This window comes from Mytilus californianus, unplaced genomic scaffold (genome assembly GCF_021869535.1).
Source record: "Mytilus californianus isolate M0D057914Y unplaced genomic scaffold, xbMytCali1.0.p SCAF_6, whole genome shotgun sequence".
Taxonomy (NCBI): domain Eukaryota; kingdom Metazoa; phylum Mollusca; class Bivalvia; order Mytilida; family Mytilidae; genus Mytilus; species Mytilus californianus.
The window spans coordinates 23,355,866-23,382,821 of record NW_026262712.1 but is presented as its reverse complement, the minus strand read 5'-3'; the positions used below and the strand labels follow the sequence as shown (position 1 = coordinate 23,382,821).

Genomic DNA, 26,956 nt, shown 5'->3' with positions numbered 1-26,956 from the left:
TGGCATCAATATTTCTTTTATTTCTAGCAATGTGCAGTTTACTATCCACATCCGTATACAGAAAAAACCTAAAGGGATCTAAGTCGCCATCAGTATACGGATGTTGATAGTAAACTGCACATTTCTAGAAAAAAATGATATATTGATGTCACCGTTAAATACGTTAATACAGTAATAAAAATAGACAGGAAATACTAAAAAAAAATAAAAAAACATTGATTATTTATTTTTATCTGCTAACAGAGTCCCTCTCTCAATCCAGGAAATCCTCTTAATTTTTTGACACATGCAATGCATTTAAATTAACACAGGTATGTTTATCCTCAGAGAAAATTTTTGTATTTTGTTGTATTAACACGGCGGCATGTTTGACGATTCCTTCCTGATGAACCTTTGAAAAATCTGCTAGGACTGTCAGGAGAACTGTCTTAGAACAGTATGTAATCGTGGGAAAAGCATAATTGAATTTTGGAAAATAACCCAACATACTCAATTTGTCACAACTTGAGATGGTAGGCAAGTCCTTTCGTTCCAGAACTGTCAAGGTATATAAGACCCCGTTCACACTAGGACATTTAGATCGATTTAAACTAGATCGGTTCACTTTAGATCGATTTAAGGGCCAATGTGAACGCGTTGGTTTTATTTAGATCGATTCAAATTAGATCGATTAAAGAAAAATGCTAGTGTGAACGGGGTCTAAGTGTTATTTGGTGTGTTCTTTGTATGACTAGTTTATGTTTACCTAGTAATATAAAAATAAGATGTGGTACGATTGCCAATGATCGAGACAACTCTCCAACAGAGACCAAATGACGTAGAAGTAGGTTCATGATGAATGGATGAATTATATTGGGAATGTTACATTGTAACAACTCTAGGTTCAGCCTCCTATCGATAACGGACGTATACGTACCTTTCTATAAAGGAATTCTTCTCACAAATTCACCTGCCGAGGGGGTTTGTTCACGTTTCTCCAACTTGTATTTTTTGTCGAAACTGCGATATTTGGTCCGTCGTCAACGAAACTTGGACAAGCAAATTGGGATTTTTTTTTCTTTTTCCGTAGTTTCCTTATATTACGAGTTGTTTTGACAGTTTACATGGTTGAAAGTAAGATACAGTAGAGGAATTTAGTTTATTAGACTTTAAAAATTTTGTCAAACGTTTATAGAATTTTATGCCTGAACTTTGTAGACATGCGGGGACAACAGCATATTTGTTATGAAGGTAGAAAAGATACTTTGCAACATTAGGGTCTTTGAAGCTGATGTAAAACGTGTTTTATAGACCCATTAAGTTTCAAATTCTGATTTGTATCAAAGACATGACATCCGTAACCCATTCCAAGAGAGTATCTACGTCTTCCTTTTATGTTTAGCCTATTGCCTGGTATAATTCCTTGATGAATCCATTAGTAAGTTGTGTTTCCAATTTATGGATTAAGGCTCGTAGTATTTGGGCTCTTTGGTTAACACATTTCTGCAGAGAAGATTTACTGACAGCGGTCAAGTCACCAGTAATGACGTGGCCAGCCAGATAATATATGAATGGAGAACTATAGCAGAGATGCAATCAGGAGGTTAAGACTTGATAAGAACAGACTGATCTTTAAGAAGGTATTTCCGATTGGACTGATTAATGAAGAAGGATCTTTGTTAGCAAAGGAAAGTTTTAGGAAGAATCGTTTCTCTGTTTCATTTTTTCCAATGCCAATATGTCACAACAGGTTCTTAACATGCAGTTTGAAAGGCACTCTACCCATACGAGGTATGGGATTTAACGTCACCCTTCCAATCGGACATGGTTGCGTATTTACACAACCCGCACATTATTTTTCTGTTGGATGAGAGTAGTCAAGCTGATCAGTTTTCAGTATCCTAGTCACCATTCGAGTTTACATTATTTTAAAGTTTTAAGTCGGTTTGCTTAAACCAGTTGTTGCCATGATACGGGTTATGTTCTTCTCATATATTTTATGATGGTATGATACGAAACCCCTAACGGGAGGTATTGTGCTTGATTTTCATATGATGAAGACATAATCTTTCAATCAGTTTAATTGAGGTCTGGAGCTGGCATGTCAGTAACTGCTAGTAGTCCTTTGTTAATTTATGTATCATTGTCATTTTGCTTAGTTTCTTTTGTTACCTATTCTGACATAGGACTCGGACTTCTTTTAAACTGAGTTTTATTGTGCGTATTGCTGTGTATTTGTTTATTCTACATTGGCTAGAGGTATAGGGGGAGGGTTGAGATCTCACAAAACATGTTTAACCCCGCTGCATTTTTGCGCCTGTCCCAAGTCAGGAGCCTCTGGCCTTTGTTAGTCGTGTATGTTTTTTTAATTTTAGTTCATTTATATGTTTTGGAGTTTAGTGTGACGTCCATTTTCATTGAACTAGTACACATTTTGTTTAGGGGCCAGCTGAAGCCTACCTCCAGGTGCCGGATTTTCTCGCTGTATGGAAGACCCATTGGTGGCCTTCGGCTGTTTTCCGCTCTTTGGTCGGGTTGTTGTCTCTTTGACACATTCCCCATTTCCATTCTCAATTTTATGTTGTGAAAAAAATGTACCATTTATGCACGTTAAAAAAGTTTTCCTAAAAAATTAGTAAAGAAACATGCAATCATTTACTGCTAATTGTATACCAAGTATAAGTTTTGTTTTATTATAGATATATAGACATTTTTAAATGCCCCTTTCTTATTGAAAACCTCGTAAAAATTTACAATAAATATTAACAAGTTACAGATAATGAAAATTATACTATGCAGCTCTCACTGTACAATGTCAATAAAATAATTTTGATGGTTGTTTAAGCAACAAGGTTACATTTTGTTTGAAACGAGTTGGATAACCGTAAATAAACGTGAATAGATTGTTTTAATACTTGGAGAAACCTAAATTAATCGCTGATGATGACAATAGTATTATTACTACTTTCATGAATATTGACCATACATTTCCGCCATCATGTGATAATCAGATGTCTTCTGCATTTGATTGAAAAATCATTGCTACTCGATTGGTTGTCGCTTTAATCAAATATCTCATTTTGCTGATGTCTGGTTCTTACAAGCTCATACAAATTTATTTTTTTCCACAATGGAAATATATTATTATATATTTATATTCATCAATTACATGCAAATAACAAATAGGTAAACATATATTCCACTTTTTGGTTGTCTTTTTGTTGTTCGTCACCGTACTGGAAGTTAAAAACTATCGAGTCGAAACGTTTTTCGACGTGGTAATTTGGAAATTTTGTTGGATAAATTTAAAGATTCACAATAATGTTTGTCTTGTTTTTCAGACAATGGATAAATCTGAACTCCCACACGGTAAGTCTGAATATTTACTTCACGATTAGCTATTATATACATATATGTATTAGATTAAAATTAAGATCTATTTTGTTACATCTGTGATCCGTTTATTGTGCAATCGCCATGGCAGTCAGCAGGGTTTAAGAACATCCGTTGTTCGACCTGCTCGTCAAATGCGTTTTGTTAAAATATACTTTTTCACTTTTTGGTCTTTTGGAAAATGTTGTTTGTGCTGTATTTAGACCCCTCTACCAAGAAATTTGTTTTGCATGCACACGTATAAAAATTGCGGTTTTTATCCAACGCAATCATAGGTTTGAACGTTGATTTCAATTTAGACCTGTTTATATTTTTTCGTTTGGGCTTGTATTATATTTGCCTTCGGGTTTATATGATCCGTTCATCCTATTTGGACTCTTCAAAATTCAAGAGTCAATCCCAAATTGAGGTAAATTATATGGCCTTCCAAATACGTTTCGATTCCTAACATCACTGAAGAGACATTAATTGTCGAAATCCGGATATGGTGTACAAATTTTTGCACCTCATGTTTGCAGTATACCATCTTTTCCGCAAGTTTTTTTGTTTTTTCTATTTGGTATTAGATTAAAATTAAGATCCATTTTGTTACATCTGTGATCCGTTTATTTGGCAATCGCCATGGCAGTCAGCAGGGTTTAAGAACATCCGTTGTTCAACCTGCGAGTCAAATGCGTTTTGTTAAAATATACTTTTTCACTTTTTGGTCTTTTGGAAAATGTTGTTTGTGCTGTATTCAGACCCCTCTACCAAGAAATTTGTTTTGCATGCACACGTATAAAAATTGCGGTTTTTATCCAACGCAATCATAGGTTTGAACGTTGATTTCAATTTAGACTTGTTTATATTTTTTCGTTTGGGCTTGTATTATATTTGCCTTCGGGTTTATATGATCCGTTCATCCTTTTTGGACTCTTCAAAATTCAAGAGTCAATCCCAAATTGAGGTAAATTATATGGCCTTCCAAATACCGTTTCGATTCCTAACATCACTGAAGAGACATTAATTGTCGAAATCCGGATATGGTGTACAAATTTTTGCACCTCATGTTTGCGGTATACCATTTTTTCCGCAAGTTATTTTGTTTTTTCTATTTGGTATTAGATTAAAATTAAGATCCATTTTGTTACATCTGTGATCCGTTTATTTGGCAATCGCCATGGCAGTCAGCAGGGTTAAAGAACATCCGTTGTTCGACCTGCTAGTCAAATGCGTTTTGTTAAAATATACTTTTTCACTTTTTGGTCTTTTGGAAAATGTTGTTTGTGCTGTATTTAGACCCCTCTACCAAGAAATTTGTTTTGCATGCACACGTATAAAAATTGCGGTTTTTATCCAACGCAATCATAGGTTTGAACGTTGATTTCAATTTAGACTTGTTTATATTTTTTCGTTTGGGCTTGTATTATATTTGCCTTCGGGTTTATATGATCCGTTCATCCTATTTCAACTCTTCAAAATTCAAGAGTCAATCCCAAATTGAGGTAAATTATATGGCCTTCCAAATACCGTTTCGATTCCTAACATCACTGAAGAGACATTAATTGTCGAAATCCGTATATGGTGTACAAATTTTTGCACCTCATGTTTGCGGTATACCATCTTTTCCGAAAGTTTTTTGTTTTTTCTATTTGGTATTAGATTAAAATTAAGATCCATTTTGTTACATCTGTGATCCGTTTATTTGGCAATCGCCATGGCAGTCAGCAGGGTTTAAGAACATCCGTTGTTCGACCTGCTAGTCAAATGCGTTTTGTTAAAATATACTTTTTCACTTTTTGGTCTTTTGGAAAATGTTGTTTGTGCTGTATTTAGACCACTCTACCAAGAAATTTGTTTTGCATGCACACGTATAAAAATTGCGGTTTTTATCCAACGCAATCATAGGTTTGAACGTTGATTTCAATTTAGACTTGTTTATATTTTTTCGTTTGGGCTTGTATTATATTTGCCTTCGGGTTTATATGATCCGTTCATCCTATTTGGACTCTTCAAAATTCAAGAGTCAATCCCAAATTGAGGTAAATTATATGGCCTTCCAAATACCGTTTCGATTCCTAACATCACTGAAGAGACATTAATTGTCGAAATCCGGATATGGTGTACAAATTTTTGCACCTCATGTTTGCGGTATACCATTTTTTCCGCAAGTTATTTTGTTTTTTCTATTTGGTATTAGATTAAAATTAAGATCCATTTTGTTACATCTGTGATCCGTTTATTTGGCAATCGCCATGGCAGTCAGCAGGGTTAAAGAACATCCGTTGTTCGACCTGCTAGTCAAATGCGTTTTGTTAAAATATACTTTTTCACTTTTTGGTCTTTTGGAAAATGTTGTTTGTGCTGTATTTAGACCCCTCTACCAAGAAATTTGTTTTGCATGCACACGTATAAAAATTGCGGTTTTTATCCAACGCAATCATAGGTTTGAACGTTGATTTCAATTTAGACTTGTTTATATTTTTTCGTTTGGGCTTGTATTATATTTGCCTTCGGGTTTATATGATCCGTTCATCCTATTTCAACTCTTCAAAATTCAAGAGTCAATCCCAAATTGAGGTAAATTATATGGCCTTCCAAATACCGTTTCGATTCCTAACATCACTGAAGAGACATTAATTGTCGAAATCCGTATATGGTGTACAAATTTTTGCACCTCATGTTTGCGGTATACCATCTTTTCCGCAAGTTTTTTGTTTTTTCTATTTGGTATTAGATTAAAATTAAGATCCATTTTGTTACATCTGTGATCCGTTTATTTGGCAATCGCCATGGCAGTCAGCAGGGTTTAAGAACATCCGTTGTTCGACCTGCTAGTCAAATGCGTTTTGTTAAAATATACTTTTTGACTTTTTGGTCTTTTGGAAAATGTTGTTTGTGCTGTATTTAGACCACTCTACCAAGAAATTTGTTTTGCATGCACACGTATAAAAATTGCGGTTTTTATCCAACGCAATCATAGGTTTGAACGTTGATTTCAATTTAGACTTGTTTATATTTTTTCGTTTGGGCTTGTATTATATTTGCCTTCGGGTTTAAATGATCCGTTCATCCTATTTCGACTCTTCAAAATTCAAGAGTCAATCCCAAATTGAGGTAAATTATATGGCCTTCCAAATACCGTTTCGATTCCTAACATCACTGAAGAGACATTAATTGTCGAAATCCGGATATGGTGTACAAATTTTTGCACCTCATGTTTGCGGTATACCATTTTTTCCGCAAGTTATTTTGTTTTTTCTATTTGGTATTAGATTAAAATTAAGATCCATTTTGTTACATCTGTGATCCGTTTATTTGGCAATCGCCATGGCAGTCAGCAGGGTTAAAGAACATCCGTTGTTCGACCTGCTAGTCAAATGCGTTTTGTTAAAATATACTTTTTCACTTTTTGGTCTTTTGGAAAATGTTGTTTGTGCTGTATTTAGACCCCTCTACCAAGAAATTTGTTTTGCATGCACACGTATAAAAATTGCGGTTTTTATCCAACGCAATCATAGGTTTGAACGTTGATTTCAATTTAGACTTGTTTATATTTTTTCGTTTGGGCTTGTATTATATTTGCCTTCGGGTTTATATGATCCGTTCATCCTATTTCAACTCTTCAAAATTCAAGAGTCAATCCCAAATTGAGGTAAATTATATGGCCTTCCAAATACCGTTTCGATTCCTAACATCACTGAAGAGACATTAATTGTCGAAATCCGTATATGGTGTACAAATTTTTGCACCTCATGTTTGCGGTATACCATCTTTTCCGAAAGTTTTTTGTTTTTTCTATTTGGTATTAGATTAAAATTAAGATCCATTTTGTTACATCTGTGATCCGTTTATTTGGCAATCGCCATGGCAGTCAGCAGGGTTTAAGAACATCCGTTGTTCGACCTGCTAGTCAAATGCGTTTTGTTAAAATATACTTTTTCACTTTTTGGTCTTTTGGAAAATGTTGTTTGTGCTGTATTTAGACCACTCTACCAAGAAATTTGTTTTGCATGCACACGTATAAAAATTGCGGTTTTTATCCAACGCAATCATAGGTTTGAACGTTGATTTCAATTTAGACTTGTTTATATTTTTTCGTTTGGGCTTGTATTATATTTGCCTTCGGGTTTATATGATCCGTTCATCCTATTTGGACTCTTCAAAATTCAAGAGTCAATCCCAAATTGAGGTAAATTATATGGCCTTCCAAATACCGTTTCGATTCCTAACATCACTGAAGAGACATTAATTGTCGAAATCCGGATATGGTGTACAAATTTTTGCACCTCATGTTTGCGGTATACCATTTTTTCCGCAAGTTATTTTGTTTTTTCTATTTGGTATTAGATTAAAATTAAGATCCATTTTGTTACATCTGTGATCCGTTTATTTGGCAATCGCCATGGCAGTCAGCAGGGTTAAAGAACATCCGTTGTTCGACCTGCTAGTCAAATGCGTTTTGTTAAAATATACTTTTTCACTTTTTGGTCTTTTGGAAAATGTTGTTTGTGCTGTATTTAGACCCCTCTACCAAGAAATTTGTTTTGCATGCACACGTATAAAAATTGCGGTTTTTATCCAACGCAATCATAGGTTTGAACGTTGATTTCAATTTAGACTTGTTTATATTTTTTCGTTTGGGCTTGTATTATATTTGCCTTCGGGTTTATATGATCCGTTCATCCTATTTCAACTCTTCAAAATTCAAGAGTCAATCCCAAATTGAGGTAAATTATATGGCCTTCCAAATACCGTTTCGATTCCTAACATCACTGAAGAGACATTAATTGTCGAAATCCGTATATGGTGTACAAATTTTTGCACCTCATGTTTGCGGTATACCATCTTTTCCGCAAGTTTTTTGTTTTTTCTATTTGGTATTAGATTAAAATTAAGATCCATTTTGTTACATCTGTGATCCGTTTATTTGGCAATCGCCATGGCAGTCAGCAGGGTTTAAGAACATCCGTTGTTCGACCTGCTAGTCAAATGCGTTTTGTTAAAATATACTTTTTGACTTTTTGGTCTTTTGGAAAATGTTGTTTGTGCTGTATTTAGACCACTCTACCAAGAAATTTGTTTTGCATGCACACGTATAAAAATTGCGGTTTTTATCCAACGCAATCATAGGTTTGAACGTTGATTTCAATTTAGACTTGTTTATATTTTTTCGTTTGGGCTTGTATTATATTTGCCTTCGGGTTTAAATGATCCGTTCATCCTATTTCGACTCTTCAAAATTCAAGAGTCAATCCCAAATTGAGGTAAATTATATGGCCTTCCAAATACCGTTTCGATTCCTAACATCACTGAAGAGACATTACTGTAAATTCAGAAATTATTGCGTGCATTTATTATTGCGATTTTATCATTTTAGACTAAAATGCGATTTTAATTTTTGCGATATTGAGAAAAATCCTGTTTAATTCATATAAAAAATTTCAAAATGCGAGTTTAAATTATTGCGATTATAACCCTGTCGCATTTTTCGCAATAATAAAAACATCGCAATAATTTCTGAATTTACAGTAATTGTCGAAATCCGGATATGGTGTACAAATTTTTGCACCTCATGTTTGCGGTATACCATCTTTTCCGCAAGTTTTTTGTTTTTTCTATTTGGTATTAGATTAAAATTAAGATCCATTTTGTTACATCTGTGATCCGTTTATTTGGCAATCGCCATGGCAGTCAGCAGGGTTAAAGAACATCCGTTGTTCGACCTGCTAGTCAAATGCGTTTTGTTAAAATATACTTTTTCACTTTTTGGTCTTTTGGAAAATGTTGTTTGTGCTGTATTTAGACCCCTCTACCAAGAAATTTGTTTTGCATGCACACGTATAAAAATTGCGGTTTTTATCCAACGCAATCATAAGTTTGAACGTTGATTTCAGTTTAGACTTGTTTATATTTTTTCGTTTGGGCTTGTATTATATTTGCCTTCGGGTTTAAATGATCCGTTCATCCTATTTCGACTCTTCAAAATTCAAGAGTCAATCCCAAATTGAGGTAAATTATATGGCCTTCCAAATACTGTTTCGATTCCTAACATCACTGAAGAGACATTTATTGTCGAAATCCGGATATGGTGTACAAATTTTTGAACCTCATGTTTGCGGTATACCATCTTTTCCGCAAGTTTTTTGTTTTTTCTATTTGGTATTAGATTAAAATTAAGATCCATTTTGTTACATCTGTGATCCGTTTATTTGGCAATCGCCATTGCAGTCAGCAGGGTTTAAGAACATCCGTTGTTCGACCTGCTAGTCAAATGCGTTTGGTAAAATATACTTTTTCACTTTTTGGTCTTTTGGAAAATGTTGTTTGTGCTGTATTTAGACCCCTCTACCAAGAAATTTGTTTTGCATGCACACGTATAAAAATTGCGGTTTTTATCCAACGCAATCATAGGTTTGAACGTTGATTTCAATTTAGACTTGTTTATATTTTTTCGTTTGGGCTTGTATTATATTTGCCTTCGGGTTTATATGATCCGTTCATCCTATTTCAACTCTTCAAAATTCAAGAGTCAATCCCAAATTGAGGTAAATTATATGGCCTTCCAAATACCGTTTCGATTCCTAACATCACTGAAGAGACATTAATTGTCGAAATCCGTATATGGTGTACAAATTTTTGCACCTCATGTTTGCGGTATACCATCTTTTCCGAAAGTTTTTTGTTTTTTCTATTTGGTATTAGATTAAAATTAAGATCCATTTTGTTACATCTGTGATCCGTTTATTTGGCAATCGCCATGGCAGTCAGCAGGGTTTAAGAACATCCGTTGTTCGACCTGCTAGTCAAATGCGTTTTGTTAAAATATACTTTTTCACTTTTTGGTCTTTTGGAAAATGTTGTTTGTGCTGTATTTAGACCCCTCTACCAAGAAATTTGTTTTGCATGCACACGTATAAAAATTGCGGTTTTTATCCAACGCAATCATAAGTTTGAACGTTGATTTCAGTTTAGACTTGTTTATATTTTTTCGTTTGGGCTTGTATTATATTTGCCTTCGGGTTTAAATGATCCGTTCATCCTATTTCGACTCTTCAAAATTCAAGAGTCAATCCCAAATTGAGGTAAATTATATGGCCTTCCAAATACTGTTTCGATTCCTAACATCACTGAAGAGACATTTATTGTCGAAATCCGGATATGGTGTACAAATTTTTGAACCTCATGTTTGCGGTATACCATCTTTTCCGCAAGTTTTTTGTTTTTTCTATTTGGTATTAGATTAAAATTAAGATCCATTTTGTTACATCTGTGATCCGTTTATTATCAATCGCCATGGCAGTCAGCAGGGTTTAAGAACATCCGTTGTTCGACCTGCTAGTCAAATGCGTTTGGTAAAATATACTTTTTCACTTTTTGGTCTTTTGGAAAATGTTGTTTGTGCTGTATTTAGACCCCTCTACCAAGAAATTTGTTTTGCATGCACACGTATAAAAATTGCGGTTTTTATCCAACGCAATCATAGGTTTGAACGTTGATTTCAATTTAGACTTGTTTATATTTTTTCGTTTGGGCTTGTATTATATTTGCCTTCGGGTTTATATGATCCGTTCATCCTATTTCGACTCTTCAAAATTCAAGAGTCAATCCCAAATTGAGGTAAATTATATGGCCTTCCAAATACCGTTTCGATTCCTAACATCACTGAAGAGACATTAATTGTCGAAATCCGGATATGGTGTACAAATTTTTGCACCTCATGTTTGCGGTATACCATTTTTTCCGCAAGTTATTTTGTTTTTTCTATTTGGTATTAGATTAAAATTAAGATCCATTTTGTTACATCTGTGATCCGTTTATTTGGCAATCGCCATGGCAGTCAGCAGGGTTTGAGAACATCCGTTGTTCGACCTGCTTGTCAAATGCGTTTTGTTAAAATATACTTTTTCACTTTTTGGTCTTTTGGAAAATGTTGTTTGTGCTGTATTTAGACCCCTCTACCAAGAAATTTGTTTTGCATGCACACGTATAAAAATTGCGGTTTTTATCCAACGCAATCATAGGTTTGAACGTTGATTTCAATTTAGACTTGTTTATATTTTTTCGTTTGGGCTTGTATTATATTTGCCTTCGGGTTTATATGATCCGTTCATCCTATTTCAACTCTTCAAAATTCAAGAGTCAATCCCAAATTGAGGTAAATTATATGGCCTTCCAAATACCGTTTCGATTCCTAACATCACTGAAGAGACATTAATTGTCGAAATCCGTATATGGTGTACAAATTTTTGCACCTCATGTTTGCGGTATACCATCTTTTCCGAAAGTTTTTTGTTTTTTCTATTTGGTATTAGATTAAAATTAAGATCCATTTTGTTACATCTGTGATCCGTTTATTTGGCAATCGCCATGGCAGTCAGCAGGGTTTAAGAACATCCGTTGTTCGACCTGCTAGTCAAATGCGTTTTGTTAAAATATACTTTTTCACGTTTTGGTCTTTTGGAAAATGTTGTTTGTGCTGTATTTAGACCCCTCTACCAAGAAATTTGTTTTGCATGCACACGTATAAAAATTGCGGTTTTTATCCAACGCAATCATAGGTTTGAACGTTGATTTCAATTTAGACTTGTTTATATTTTTTCGTTTGGGCTTGTATTATATTTGCCTTCGGGTTTATATGATCCGTTCATCCTATTTGGACTCTTCAAAATTCAAGAGTCAATCCCAAATTGAGGTAAATTATATGGCCTTCCAAATACCGTTTCGATTCCTAACATCACTGAAGAGACATTAATTGTCGAAATCCGGATATGGTGTACAAATTTTTGCACCTCATGTTTGCGGTATACCATTTTTTCCGCAAGAAATTTTGTTTTTTCTATTTGGTATTAGATTAAAATTAAGATCCATTTTGTTACATCTGTGATCCGTTTATTTGGCAATCGCCATGGCAGTCAGCAGGGTTTGAGAACATCCGTTGTTCGACCTGCTTGTCAAATGCGTTTTGTTAAAATATACTTTTTCACTTTTTGGTCTTTTGGAAAATGTTGTTTGTGCTGTATTTAGACCCCTCTACCAAGAAATTTGTTTTGCATGCACACGTATAAAAATTGCGGTTTTTATCCAACGCAATCATAGGTTTGAACGTTGATTTCAATTTAGACTTGTTTATATTTTTTCGTTTGGGCTTGTATTATATTTGCCTTCGGGTTTATATGATCCGTTCATCCTATTTCAACTCTTCAAAATTCAAGAGTCAATCCCAAATTGAGGTAAATTATATGGCCTTCCAAATACCGTTTCGATTCCTAACATCACTGAAGAGACATTAATTGTCGAAATCCGGATATGGTGTACAAATTTTTGCACCTCATGTTTGCGGTATACCATTTTTTCCGCAAGAAATTTTGTTTTTTCTATTTGGTATTAGATTAAAATTAAGATCCATTTTGTTACATCTGTGATCCGTTTATTTGGCAATCGCCATGGCAGTCAGCAGGGTTTGAGAACATCCGTTGTTCGACCTGCTAGTCAAATGCGTTTTGTTAAAATATACTTTTTCACTTTTTGGTCTTTTGGAAAATGTTGTTTGTGCTGTATTTAGACCCCTCTACCAAGAAATTTGTTTTGCATGCACACGTATAAAAATTGCGGTTTTTATCCAACGCAATCATAGGTTTGAACGTTGATTTCAATTTAGACTTGTTTATATTTTTTCGTTTGGGCTTGTATTATATTTGCCTTCGGGTTTAAATGATCCGTTCATCCTATTTCGACTCTTCAAAATTCAAAAGTCAATCCCAAATTGAGGTAAATTATATGGCCTTCCAAATACCGTTTCGATTCCTAACATCACTGAAGAGACATTTATTGTCGAAATCCGGATATGGTGTACAAATTTTTGAACCTCATGTTTGCGGTATACCATCTTTTCCGCAAGTTTTTTGTTTTTTCTATTTGGTATTAGATTAAAATTAAGATCCATTTTGTTACATCTGTGATCCGTTTATTTGGCAATCGCCATGGCAGTCAGCAGGGTTAAAGAACATCCGTTGTTCGACCTGCTAGTCAAATGCGTTTTGTTAAAATATACTTTTTCACTTTTTGGTCTTTTGGAAAATGTTGTTTGTGCTGTATTTAGACCCCTCTACCAAGAAATTTGTTTTGCATGCACACGTATAAAAATTGCGGTTTTTATCCAACGCAATCATAGGTTTGAACGTTGATTTCAATTTAGACTTGTTTATATTTTTTCGTTTGGGCTTGTATTATATTTGCCTTCGGGTTTATATGATCCGTTCATCCTATTTCAACTCTTCAAAATTCAAGAGTCAATCCCAAATTGAGGTAAATTATATGGCCTTCCAAATACCGTTTCGATTCCTAACATCACTGAAGAGACATTAATTGTCGAAATCCGTATATGGTGTACAAATTTTTGCACCTCATGTTTGCGGTATACCATCTTTTCCGAAAGTTTTTTGTTTTTTCTATTTGGTATTAGATTAAAATTAAGATCCATTTTGTTACATCTGTGATCCGTTTATTTGGCAATCGCCATGGCAGTCAGCAGGGTTTAAGAACATCCGTTGTTCGACCTGCTAGTCAAATGCGTTTTGTTAAAATATACTTTTTCACTTTTTGGTCTTTTGGAAAATGTTGTTTGTGCTGTATTTAGACCCCTCTACCAAGAAATTTGTTTTGCATGCACACGTATAAAAATTGCGGTTTTTATCCAACGCAATCATAAGTTTGAACGTTGATTTCAGTTTAGACTTGTTTATATTTTTTCGTTTGGGCTTGTATTATATTTGCCTTCGGGTTTAAATGATCCGTTCATCCTATTTCGACTCTTCAAAATTCAAGAGTCAATCCCAAATTGAGGTAAATTATATGGCCTTCCAAATACCGTTTCGATTCCTAACATCACTGAAGAGACATTTATTGTCGAAATCCGGATATGGTGTACAAATTTTTGAACCTCATGTTTGCGGTATACCATCTTTTCCGCAAGTTTTTTGTTTTTTCTATTTGGTATTAGATTAAAATTAAGATCCATTTTGTTACATCTGTGATCCGTTTATTTGGCAATCGCCATGGCAGTCAGCAGGGTTTAAGAACATCCGTTGTTCGACCTGCTAGTCAAATGCGTTTGGTAAAATATACTTTTTCACTTTTTGGTCTTTTGGAAAATGTTGTTTGTGCTGTATTTAGACCCCTCTACCAAGAAATTTGTTTTGCATGCACACGTATAAAAATTGCGGTTTTTATCCAACGCAATCATAGGTTTGAACGTTGATTTCAATTTAGACTTGTTTATATTTTTTCGTTTGGGCTTGTATTATATTTGCCTTCGGGTTTATATGATCCGTTCATCCTATTTCGACTCTTCAAAATTCAAGAGTCAATCCCAAATTGAGGTAAATTATATGGCCTTCCAAATACCGTTTCGATTCCTAACATCACTGAAGAGACATTAATTGTCGAAATCCGGATATGGTGTACAAATTTTTGCACCTCATGTTTGCGGTATACCATCTTTTCCGCAAGTTTTTTGTTTTTTCTATTTGGTATTAGATTAAAATTAAGATCCATTTTGTTACATCTGTGATCCGTTTATTTGGCAATCGCCATGGCAGTCAGCAGGGTTTAAGAACATCCGTTGTTCGACCTGCTAGTCAAATGCGTTTGGTAAAATATACTTTTTCACTTTTTGGTCTTTTGGAAAATGTTGTTTGTGCTGTATTTAGACCCCTCTACCAAGAAATTTGTTTTGCATGCACACGTATAAAAATTGCGGTTTTTATCCAACGCAATCATAGGTTTGAACGTTGATTTCAATTTAGACTTGTTTATATTTTTTCGTTTGGGCTTGTATTATATTTGCCTTCGGGTTTATATGATCCATTCATCCTATTTCGACTCTTCAAAATTCAAGAGTCAATCCCAAATTGAGGTAAATTATATGGCCTTCCAAATACCGTTTCGATTCCTAACATCACTGAAGAGACATTAATTGTCGAAATCCGGATATGGTGTACAAATTTTTGCACCTCATGTTTGCGGTATACCATCTTTTCCGCAAGTTATTTTGTTTTTTCTATTTGGTATTAGATTAAAATTAAGATCCATTTTGTTACATCTGTGATCCGTTTATTTGGCAATCGCCATGGCAGTCAGCAGGGTTTAAGAACATCCATTGTTCGACCTGCTAGTCAAATGCGTTTTGTTAAAATATACTTTTTCACTTTTTGGTCTTTTGGAAAATTTTGTTTGTGCTGTATTTAGACCCCTCTACCAAGAAATTTGTTTTGCATGCACACGTATAAAAATTGCGGTTTTTATCCAACGCAATCATAGGTTTGAACGTTGATTTCAATTTAGACTTGTTTATATTTTTTCGTTTGGGCTTGTATTATATTTGCCTTCGGGTTTATATGATCCGTTCATCCTATTTCGACTCTTCAAAATTCAAGAGTCAATCCCAAATTGAGGTAAATTATATGGCCTTCCAAATACCGTTTCGATTCCTAACATCACTGAAGAGACATTAATTGTCGAAATCCGGATATGGTGTACAAATTTTTGCACCTCATGTTTGCGGTATACCATCTTTTCCGCAAGTTTTTTGTTTTTTTTTCTATTTGGTATTAGATTAAAATTAAGATCCATTTTGTTACATCTGTGATCCGTTTATTTGGCAATCGCCATGGCAGTCAGCAGGGTTTAAGAACATCCGTTGTTCGACCTGCTAGTCAAATGCGTTTTGTTAAAATATACTTTTTCACTTTTTGGTCTTTTGGAAAATTTTGTTTGTGCTGTATTTAGACCCCTCTACCAAGAAATTTGTTTTGCATGCACACGTATTAAAATTGCGGTTTTTATCCAACGCAATCATAGCTTTGAACGTTGATTTCAATTTAGACTTGTTTATATTTTTTCGTTTGGTCTTGTATTATATTTGCCTTCAGGTTTATATGATCCGTTCATCCTATTTCGACTCTTCAAAATTCAAGAGTCAATCCCAAATTGAGGTAAATTATATGGCCTTCCAAATACCGTTTCGATTCCTAACATCACTGAAGAGACATTAATTGTCGAAATCCGGATATGGTGTACAAATTTTTGCACCTCATGTTTGCGGTATACCATCTTTTCCGCAAGTTTTTTGTTTTTTCTATTTGGTATTAGATTAAAATTAAGATCCATTTTGTTACATCTGTGATCCGTTTATTTGGCAATCGCCATGGCAGTCAGCAGGGTTTAAGAACATCCGTTGTTCGACCTGCTAATCAAATGAGTTTTGTTAAAATATACTTTTTCACTTTTTGGTCTTTTGGAAAATGTTGTTTGTGCTGTATTTAGACCCCTCTACCAGGAAATTTGTTTTGCATGCACACGTATTAAAATTGCGGTTTTTATCCAACGCAATCATAGGTTTGAACGTTGATTTCAATTTAGACTTGTTTATATTTTTTCGTTTGGTCTTGTATTATATTTGCCTTCAGGTTTATATGATCCGTTCATCCTATTTCGACTCTTCAAAATTCAAGAGTCAATCCCAAATTGAGGTAAATTATATGGCCTTCCAAATACCGTTTCGATTCCTAACATCACTGAAGAGACATTAATTGTCGAAATCCGGATATGGTGTACAAATTTTTGCACCTCATGTTTCCGGTATACCATCTTTTCCGCAAGTTTTTTGTTTTTTCTATTTGGTATTAGATTAAAATTAAGATCCATTTTGTTACATCTGTGATCCGTTTATTTGGCAATCGCCATGGCAGTCAGCAGGGTTTAAGAACATCCGTTGTTCGACCTGCTAGTCAAATGAGTTTTGTTAAAATATACTTTTTCACTTTTTGGTCTTTTGGAAAATGTTGTTTGTGCTGTATTTAGACCCCTCTACCAGGATATTTGTTTTGCATGCACACGTATTAAAATTGCGGTTTTTATCCAACGCAATCATAGGTTTGAACGTTGATTTCAATTTAGACTTGTTTATATTTTTTCGTTTGGTCTTGTATTATATTTGCCTTCAGGTTTATATGATCCGTTCATCCTATTTCGACTCTTCAAAATTCAAGAGTCAATCCCAAATTGAGGTAAATTATATGGCCTTCCAAATACCGTTTCGATTCCTAACATCACTGAAGAGACATTAATTGTCGAAATCCGGATATGGTGTACAAATTTTTGCACCTCATGTTTGCGGTATACCATCTTTTCCGCAAGTTTTTTGTTTTATCTTTTTGGTATTAGATTAAAATTAAGATCCATTTTGTTACATCTGTGATCCGTTTATTTGGCAATCGCCATGGCAGTCAGCAGGGTTTAAGAACATCCGTTGTTCGACCTGCTAGTCAAATGCGTTTTGTTAAAATATACTTTTTCACTTTTTGGTCTTTTGGAAAATGTTGTTTGTGCTGTATTTAGACCCCTCTACCAAGAAATTTGTTTTGCATGCACACGTATAAAAATTGCGGTTTTTATCCAACGCAATCATAGGTTTGAACGTTGATTTCAATTTAGACTTGTTTATATTTTTTCGTTTGGGCTTGTATTATATTTGCCTTCGGGTTTATATGATCCGTTCATCCTATTTCGACTCTTCAAAGTTCAAGAGTCAATCCCAAATTGAGGTAAATTATATGGCCTTCCAAATACCGTTTCGATTCCTAACATCACTGAAGAGACATTAATTGTCGAAATCCGGATATGGTGTACAAATTTTTGAACCTCATGTTTGCGGTATACCATCTTTTCCGCAAGTTTTTTGTTTTTTCTATTTGGTATTAGATTAAAATTAAGATCCATTTTGTTACATCTGTGATCCGTTTATTTGGCAATCGCCATGGCAGTCAGCAGGGTTTAAGAACATCCGTTGTTCGACCTGCTAGTCAAATGAGTTTCGTTAAAATATACTTTTTCACTTTTTGGTCTTTTGGAAAATGTTGTTTGTGCTGTATTTAGACCCCTCTACCAGGAAATTTGTTTTGCATACACACGTATAAAAATTGCGGTTTTTATCCAACCCAATCATAGGTTTGAACGTTGATTTCAATTTAGACTTGTTTATATTTTTTCGTTTGGGCTTGTATTATATTTGCCTTCGGGTTTATATGATCCGTTCATCCTATTTCGACTCTTCAAAGTTCAAGAGTCAATCCCAAATTGAGGTAAATTATATGGTCTCAAAATACCGTTTCGATTCCTAACATCACTGAAGAGACATTAGTTGTCGAAATCCGGATATGGTGTACAAATTTTTGCACCTCATGTTTGCGGTATACCATCTTTTCCGCAAGTTTTTTGTTTTTTCTATTTGGTATTAGATTAAAATTAAGATCCATTTTGTTGCATCTGTGATCCGTTTATTTGGCAATCGCCATGGCAGTCAGCAGGGTTTAAGAACATCCGTTGTTCGACCTGCTAGTCAAATGAGTTTTGTTAAAATATACTTTTTCACTTTTTGGTCTTTTGGAAAATGTTGTTTGTGCTGTATTTAGACCCCTCTACCAGGAAATTTGTTTTGCATGCACACGTATTAAAATTGCGGTTTTTATCCAACGCAATCATAGGTTTGAACGTTGATTTCAATTTAGACTTGTTTATATTTTTTCGTTTGGTCTTGTATTATATTTGCCTTCAGGTTTATATGATCCGTTCATCCTATTTCGACTCTTCAAAATTCAAGAGTCAATCCCAAATTGAGGTAAATTATATGGCCTTCCAAATACCATTTCGATTCCTAACATCACTGAAAAGACATTAATTGTCGAAATCCGGATATGGTGTACAAATTTTTGCACCTCATGTTATCGGTATACCATCTTTTCCGCAAGTTTTTTGTTTTATCTTTTTGGTATTAGATTAAAATTAAGATCCATTTTGTTACATCTGTGATCCGTTTATTTGGCAATCGCCATGGCAGTCAGCAGGGTTTAAGAACATCCGTTGTTCGACCTGCTAGTCAAATGCGTTTTGTTAAAATATACTTTTTCACTTTTTGGTCTTTTGGAAAATGTTGTTTGTGCTGTATTTAGACCCCTCTACCAAGAAATTTGTTTTGCATGCACACGTATAAAAATTGCGGTTTTTATCCAACGCAATCATAGGTTTGAACGTTGATTTCAATTTAGACTTGTTTATGTTTTTTCGTTTGGGCTTGTGTTATATTTGCCTTCGGGTTTATATGATCCGTTCATCCTATTTCGACTCTTCAAAGTTCAAGAGTCAATCCCAAATTGAGGTAAATTATATGGTCTCAAAATACCGTTTCGATTCCTAACATCACTGAAGAGACATTAGTTGTCGAAATCCGGATATGGTGTACAAATTTTTGAACCTCATGTTTGCGGTATACCATCTTTTCCGCAAGTTTTTTGTTTTTTCTATTTGGTATTAGATTAAAATTAAGATCCATTTTGTTACATCTGTGATCCGTTTATTTGGCAATCGCCATGGCAGTCAGCAGGGTTTAAGAACATCCGTTGTTCGACGTGCTAGTCAAATGAGTTTTGTTAAAATATACTTTTTCACTTTTTGGTCTTTTGGAAAATGTTGTTTGTGCTGTATTTAGACCCCTCTACCAGGAAATTTGTTTTGCATGCACACGTATTAAAATTGCGGTTTTTATCCAACGCAATCATAGGTTTGAACGTTGATTTCAATTTAGACTTGTTTATATTTTTTCGTTTGGTCTTGTATTATATTTGCCTTCAGGTTTATATGATCCGTTCATCCTATTTCGACTCTTCAAAATTCAAGAGTCAATCCCAAATTGAGGTAAATTATATGGCCTTCCAAATACCGTTTCGATTCCTAACATCACTGAAGAGACATTAATTGTCGAAATCCGGATATGGTGTACAAATTTTTGCACCTCATGTTTGCGGTATACCATCTTTTCCGCAAGTTTTTTGTTTTATCTTTTTGGTATTAGATTTAAATTAAGATCCATTTTGTTACATCTGTGATCCGTTTATTTGGCAATCGCCATGGCAGTCAGCAGGGTTTAAGAACATCCGTTGTTCGACCTGCTAGTCAAATGCGTTTTGTTAAAATATACTTTTTCACTTTTTGGTCTTTTGGAAAATGTTGTTTGTGCTGTATTTAGACCCCTCTACCAAGAAATTTGTTTTGCATGCACACGTATAAAAATTGCGGTTTTTATCCAACGCAATCATAGGTTTGAACGTTGATTTCAATTTAGACTTGTTTATATTTTTTCGTTTGGGCTTGTATTATATTTGCCTTCGGGTTTATATGATCCGTTCATCCTATTTCGACTCTTCAAAATTCAAGAGTCAATCCCAAATTGAGGTAAATTATATGGCCTTCCAAATACCGTTTCGATTCCTAACATCACTGAAGAGACATTAATTGTCGAAATCCGGATATGGTGTACAAATTTTTGCACCTTATGTTTGCGGTATACCATCTTTTCCGCAAGTTTTTTGTTTTTTCTATTTTGTATTAGATTAAAATTAAGATCCATTTTGTTACATCTGTGATCCGTTTATTTGGCAATCGCCATGGCAGTCAGCAGGGTTTAAGAACATCCGTTGTTCGACCTGCTAGTCAAATGCGTTTTGTTAAAATATACTTTTTCACTTTTTGGTCTTTTGGAAAATGTTGTTTGTGCCGTATTTAGACCCCTCTACCAGGAAATTTGTTTTGCATGCACACGTATTAAAATTGCAGTTTTTATCCAACGCAATCATAGGTTTGAACGTTGATTTCAATTTAGACTTGTTTATATTTTTTCGTTTGGGCTTGTATTATATTTGCCTTCGGGTTTATATGATCCGTTCATCCTATTTCGACTCTTCAAAATTCAAGAGTCAATCCCAAATTGAGGTAAATTATATGGCCTTCCAAATACCGTTTCGATTCCTAACATCACTGAAGAGACATTAGTTGTCGAAATCCGGATATGGTGTACAAATTTTTGCACCTCATGTTTGCGGTATACCATCTTTTCCGCAAGTTTTTTGTTTTATCTTTTTGGTATTAGATTAAAATTAAGATCCATTTTGTTACATCTGTGATCCGTTTATTTGGCAATCGCCATGGCAGTCAGCAGGGTTTAAGAACATCCGTTGTTCGACCTGCTAGTCAAATGCGTTTTGTTAAAATATACTTTTTCACTTTTTGGTCTTTTGGAAAATGTTGTTTGTACTGTATTTAGACCCCTCTACCAAGAAATTTGTTTTGCATGCACACGTATAAAAATTGCGGTTTTTATCCAACGCAATCATAGGTTTGAACGTTGATTTCAATTTAGACTTGTTTATATTTTTTCGTTTGGGCTTGTATTATATTTGCCTTCGGGTTTATATGATCCGTTCATCCTATTTCGACTCTTCAAAATTCAAGAGTCAATCCCAAATTGAGGTAAATTATATGGCCTTCCAAATACCGTTTCGATTCCTAACATCACTAAAGAGACATTAATTGTCGAAATCCGGATATGGTGTACAAATTTTTGCACCTCATGTTTGCGGTATACCATCTTTTCCGCAAGTTTTTTGTTTTTTATATTTGGTATTAGATTAAAATTAAGATCCATTTTGTTACATCTGTGATCCGTTTATTTGGCAATCGCCATGGCAGTCAGCAGGGTTTAAGAACATCCGTTGTTCGACCTGCTAGTCAAATGCGTTTTGTTAAAATATACTTTTTCACTTTTTGGTCTTTTGGAAAATGTTGTTTGTTCTGTATTTAGACCCCTCTACCAAGAAATTTGTTTTGCATGCACACGTATAAAAATTGCGGTTTTTATCCAACGCAATCATAGGTTTGAACGTTGATTTCAATTTAGACTTGTTTATATTTTTTCGTTTGGGCTTGTATTATATTTGCCTTCGGGTTTATATGATCCGTTCATCCTATTTCGACTCTTCAAAATTCAAGAGTCAATCCCAAATTGAGGTAAATTATATGGCCTTCCAAATACCGTTTCGATTCCTAACATTACTGAAGAGACATTAATTGTCGAAATCCGGATATGGTGTACAAATTTTTGCACCTCATGTTTGCGGTATACCATCTTTTCTGCAAGTTTTTTTTTTTTTTCTATTTGGTATTAGATTAAAATTAAGATCCATTTTGTTACATCTGTGATCCGTTCATTTGGCAATCGCCATGGCAGTCAGCAGGGTTTAAGAACATCCGTTGTTCGACCTGCTAGTCAAATGCGTTTTGTTAAAATATACTTTTTCACTTTTTGGTCTTTTGGAAAATGTTGTTTGTGCTGTATTTAGACCCCTCTACCAAGAAATTTGTTTTGCATGCACACGTATAAAAATTGCGGTTTTTATCCAACGCAATCATAGGTTTGAACGTTGATTTCAATTTAGACTTGTTTATATTTTTTCGTTTGGGCTTGTATTATATTTGCCTTCGGGTTTATATGATCCGTTCATCCTATTTCGACTCTTAAAAATTCAAGAGTCAATCCCAAATTGAGGTAAATTATATGGCCTTCCAAATACCGTTTCGATTCCTAACATCACTGAAGAGACATTAATTGTCGAAATCCGGATATGGTGTACAACTTTTGCACCTCATGTTTGCGGTAAACCATCTTTTCCGCAAGTTTTTTGTTTTTTCTATTTGGTATTAGATTAAAATCAAGATCCATTTTGTTACATCTGTGATCCGTTTATTTGGCAATCGCCATAGCAGTCAGCAGGGTTTAAGAACATCCGTTGTTCGACCTGCTAGTCAAATGAGTTTTGTTAAAATTTACTTTTTCACTTTTTGGTATTTTGGAAAATGTTGTTTGTGCTGTATTTAGACCCCTCTACCAAGAAATTTGTTTTGCATGCACACGTATAAAAATTTCGGTTTTTATCCAACGCAATCATAGGTTTGAACGTTGATTTCAATTTAGACTTGTTTATATTTTTTCGTTTGGGCTTGTATTATATTTGCCTTCGGGTTTATATGATCCGTTCATCCTATTTCGACTCTTCAAAATTCAAGAGTCAATCCCAAATTGAGGTAAATTATATGGCCTTCCAAATACCGTTTCGATTCCTAACATCACTAAAGAGACATTAATTGTCGAAATCCGGATATGGTGTACAAATTTTTGCACCTCATGTTTGCGGTATACCATCTTTTCCGCAAGTTTTTTGTTTTTTATATTTGGTATTAGATTAAAATTAAGATCCATTTTGTTACATCTGTGATCCGTTTATTTGGCAATCGCCATGGCAGTCAGCAGGGTTTAAGAACATCCGTTGTTCGACCTGCTAGTCAAATGCGTTTTGTTAAAATATACTTTTTCACTTTTTGGTATTTTGGAAAATGTTGTTTGTGCTGTATTTAGACCCCTCTACCAAGAAATTTGTTTTGCATGCACACGTATAAAAATTGCGGTTTTTATCCAACGCAATCATAGGTTTGAACGTTGATTTCAATTTAGACTTGTATATATATATATATATGTACAAATATGTAATCTTTTCGAAAAAAAGCAATGATTTCCAAAGCGAAGTAAATACATGTACAATTTTGATATGGAAATTTGTGCATCTCCAGCTATGGAGTTCCAGGCTTATTAGTATTTCAAGAAAATGACACTCAGTGACTGCAGCTATCACCGGAGAAATGGGTATACTCTATTTAAAACATTTTCGTCCGCCTGTATTTAATATAATTATAAATTTACATTTCATAGAAAACTGACTAGATTCACCTCCAAACCGATATTTTACATTCTTCTGTAATAAGAGAGAGGCGAAATATACCAAAGGGATAGTCAAACTCTAGGTCGAAAACGAATTGACAATGCCATGACAAGAAACGAAAAACGACTAAAAAACAAACAACAGTCTACAAAACACAACCCATAAAAGTAAAGACTGAGCAACACAAACCCCATCAAAATCCGGGGGTGATATCAGGTTCTACGGAAGGGTAAACAGATCCTGTTACACATGTGGCACCCATCGTGTTGCTAATATAAGTACAAACCAAGTTGTATCCTTTATTTCAAGTTCGATGGGATATATTTGTAGATTTTGAATCATTCAGTGAGAGGACATTATCTATAAAGCGGAACATGAATTTAAAGGATGATCCTAGCTTCTTTTCATTCTTCATCAAAAGATCCTGTATGAAGTATGCCTCATATAAATAACGTAACAATGCGTTAAGAAGAGGAGCACAGTTGATTCCCGTTGGAATGCCGATTGTTTGTTGAAAAACACGTCCTCCGAACGTAACAAATATTTTAACAATAAAAAAATCAAGCATCTTGATAATGTCCATTTCAGAGAATATTTTGTTTGGATCAGAGTGGATTTTATAAAGAACGATGGCTCCCTTAAACATGTTAAACACGATAGTTGTATCTACGTTAGACATTCTGTTAAATGAAACAATGCAGGACCAATTCTTTCAAATTGATTCTCACCGAGTACTGCCGCATCCTCCCACAATAAAAAGTGGTCGCCATTATATAGCCAATGCAGCTGAAAATGGCGTTAAGCACCATCAAACAAACATACATACACACTTTCAGTTCGAGAAGATACGAACTCCCTTTAGGAAATTAGCCTCCAAGCAACTCAACAGTCTTGTGGCCATGGTGGCTATCGTAAAACTATTTTTTTTTAAATTTAAAAAAAATCTTGCGTGGATCACACATCAAAAGGGATATGATTACACACTCTTTGCTCTTCAAAATATTCTGAAACTTATAAACCTGACCATGGCTCTCACTAAATTCAACGGTAAACTTTAACGTTGTCCTTTTTATACACCACGTAGGGTGGTAGTGGCTATCATATTTTCTGGTCTGTGTGCATCCGTTCGTTGTTTTGTCCGTCCGTTTGTCCGTATCGTGTCAGTTTCAAGCTTTTGGTTAAGGTAGTTTACCATGAAGTTGTGTTTACATCAACTTGATACCTAGTACACACGTTAATTAGGATAAGAACTTTTTGATTAATATGCCAAACTACGGTTTTGATCAAAATTTCACGGTTTACAGACCTTGTATAAAGCAGGTGAGTCATCTCAGCGTATTCACTCTAGTTTTTTTTCCTTATCTGTAATGAGATTCCGTTGTCAAAATTTACTTGAAAAGTTGTTAAACCACTGCTCAAAATCGTCTCTACTTGTTCTACACTGTAAGAAATCTAATGGAAAGTACAGCGGTCATATGAGAGTGATCGACGGCTTAATTTTTTTATCACAAAATCAAGCACATTAAAGCTTGCTTTTAGTAACTTAGATCTATTGTCAGTGTTATTTGTTTATTTGAACTTTGTGTTTTTGTCGTCTGTGATAGGAATATTTGTAACCCCTGTAATATAAAAGTTAAATAGGAATATTCCGAATCGATTTTTGTTTTGTGTCATTTTCAACTGTTTGTAGATTGATTAGCATTTTTTCTTTCAATTTTTCTAATTTAGTTAATTTCAAGGATGAAGAAGTCACTGTTCTCAGTGACAATAATGGCAACAGCGTGAATGTCATTGAATATGATGGATACTATCTGTCAAAGAAGGCAATAGAGAAGGAACGTATTGCAGACCATCGAATTAATATACCAAATATAATCAAAATGCATATCAGACCAGACGATGTATTCTTGGTAGCTTACCCAAAAGCCGGTGAGTAGTAAAATTGTTAGTTTTCAAATTAACACACACAAACTCGTGCATAATTACTAAGTAAAAGTGGCAACACTTCAGGTAGTCTTTGGTATGCTTTTACTTCTTCAGATATTGAAAATAGTTTATTTCGTGATAAAAGAGTATGGTTGCAATAGCTTTCGATAACTTCTTACATTTGTTGATAAGTGTGTGTGTGTGTGTCTTTTTCAAAAAATTGCCTCGTGTATTTTCTATAAGTTGATATCTTTGTAACATTTCACTAAACTAAGGTGTTGAAGAATTTGGTAGATCTGTTATCATAAAAGTAATGGTCTTCACACAGCATTTTATCCATTAGCCAACTGTGTGTGGGTAAATGTGTGAAAGAAATCATTCTCTTTATCAAGTATTGCTTTTGGTGGAGCCATGTCATTTATTCACTTCAAAAATATTTGATCGATCTACCAAAACAAAAATATTTTTCATTTATTAATTAAACATGAGTTTATAAAAGTCAGGTTTTAAATCAACTTTTAAATGCGCACCCTATTGATTAGTTGTATGACAATTTCGTATGATTAGGGCAACATTTTGCTCTTTTTATTATTATTTAATTTTTTATTATTTTTACATAATAACTTTTAAATAAAATATAGACCCTCAAAAATATTTTTTTCTCGCTAAATAAAAATTTTAATATTTAAGTCTCCCAAACGAAGTTTGGGAAGACTTATTGGTTTTGCTCAGTTCTTATTATTATTATTATTATTATTATTCTTCTTCTTCTTCTTCTTCTTCTTCTTCTTCTTCTTCTTCTTCTTCTTCTTCTTCTTCTTCCTCTTCCGCCACTTTTAAATTTGAACTTGTCCGCACCCGTTCTCCAAAACCGCTTGTCAGATTAACTTAGGGTTTCACAATATGTTAAACAAACATGTCTAGTGGTGCAATCAGGGTTTTGTTTGTGCAATGGGGTTTATAAAGGGGTACTTTGAGGGGCAATAAGAAAGGAGGGTTTTACTATAGAACCC

General features: G+C 34.3%; 1 protein-coding gene across 1 annotated transcript in view; it reads left to right on the top strand.

Moving 5' to 3' along the window:
* LOC127704809 (sulfotransferase 1A2-like) overlaps positions 1-26,956 on the top strand; it is a 40,405-nt gene that overhangs the window by 596 nt on the left and 12,853 nt on the right. Inside the window, exons 2-3 of the mRNA XM_052209027.1 lie at positions 3,321-3,348; positions 25,746-25,946. Of these exons, the coding sequence (XP_052064987.1) occupies positions 3,324-3,348; positions 25,746-25,946 (226 nt within the window). The 5' untranslated portion in view covers positions 3,321-3,323. The remainder of the gene's footprint in view (positions 1-3,320; positions 3,349-25,745; positions 25,947-26,956) is intronic.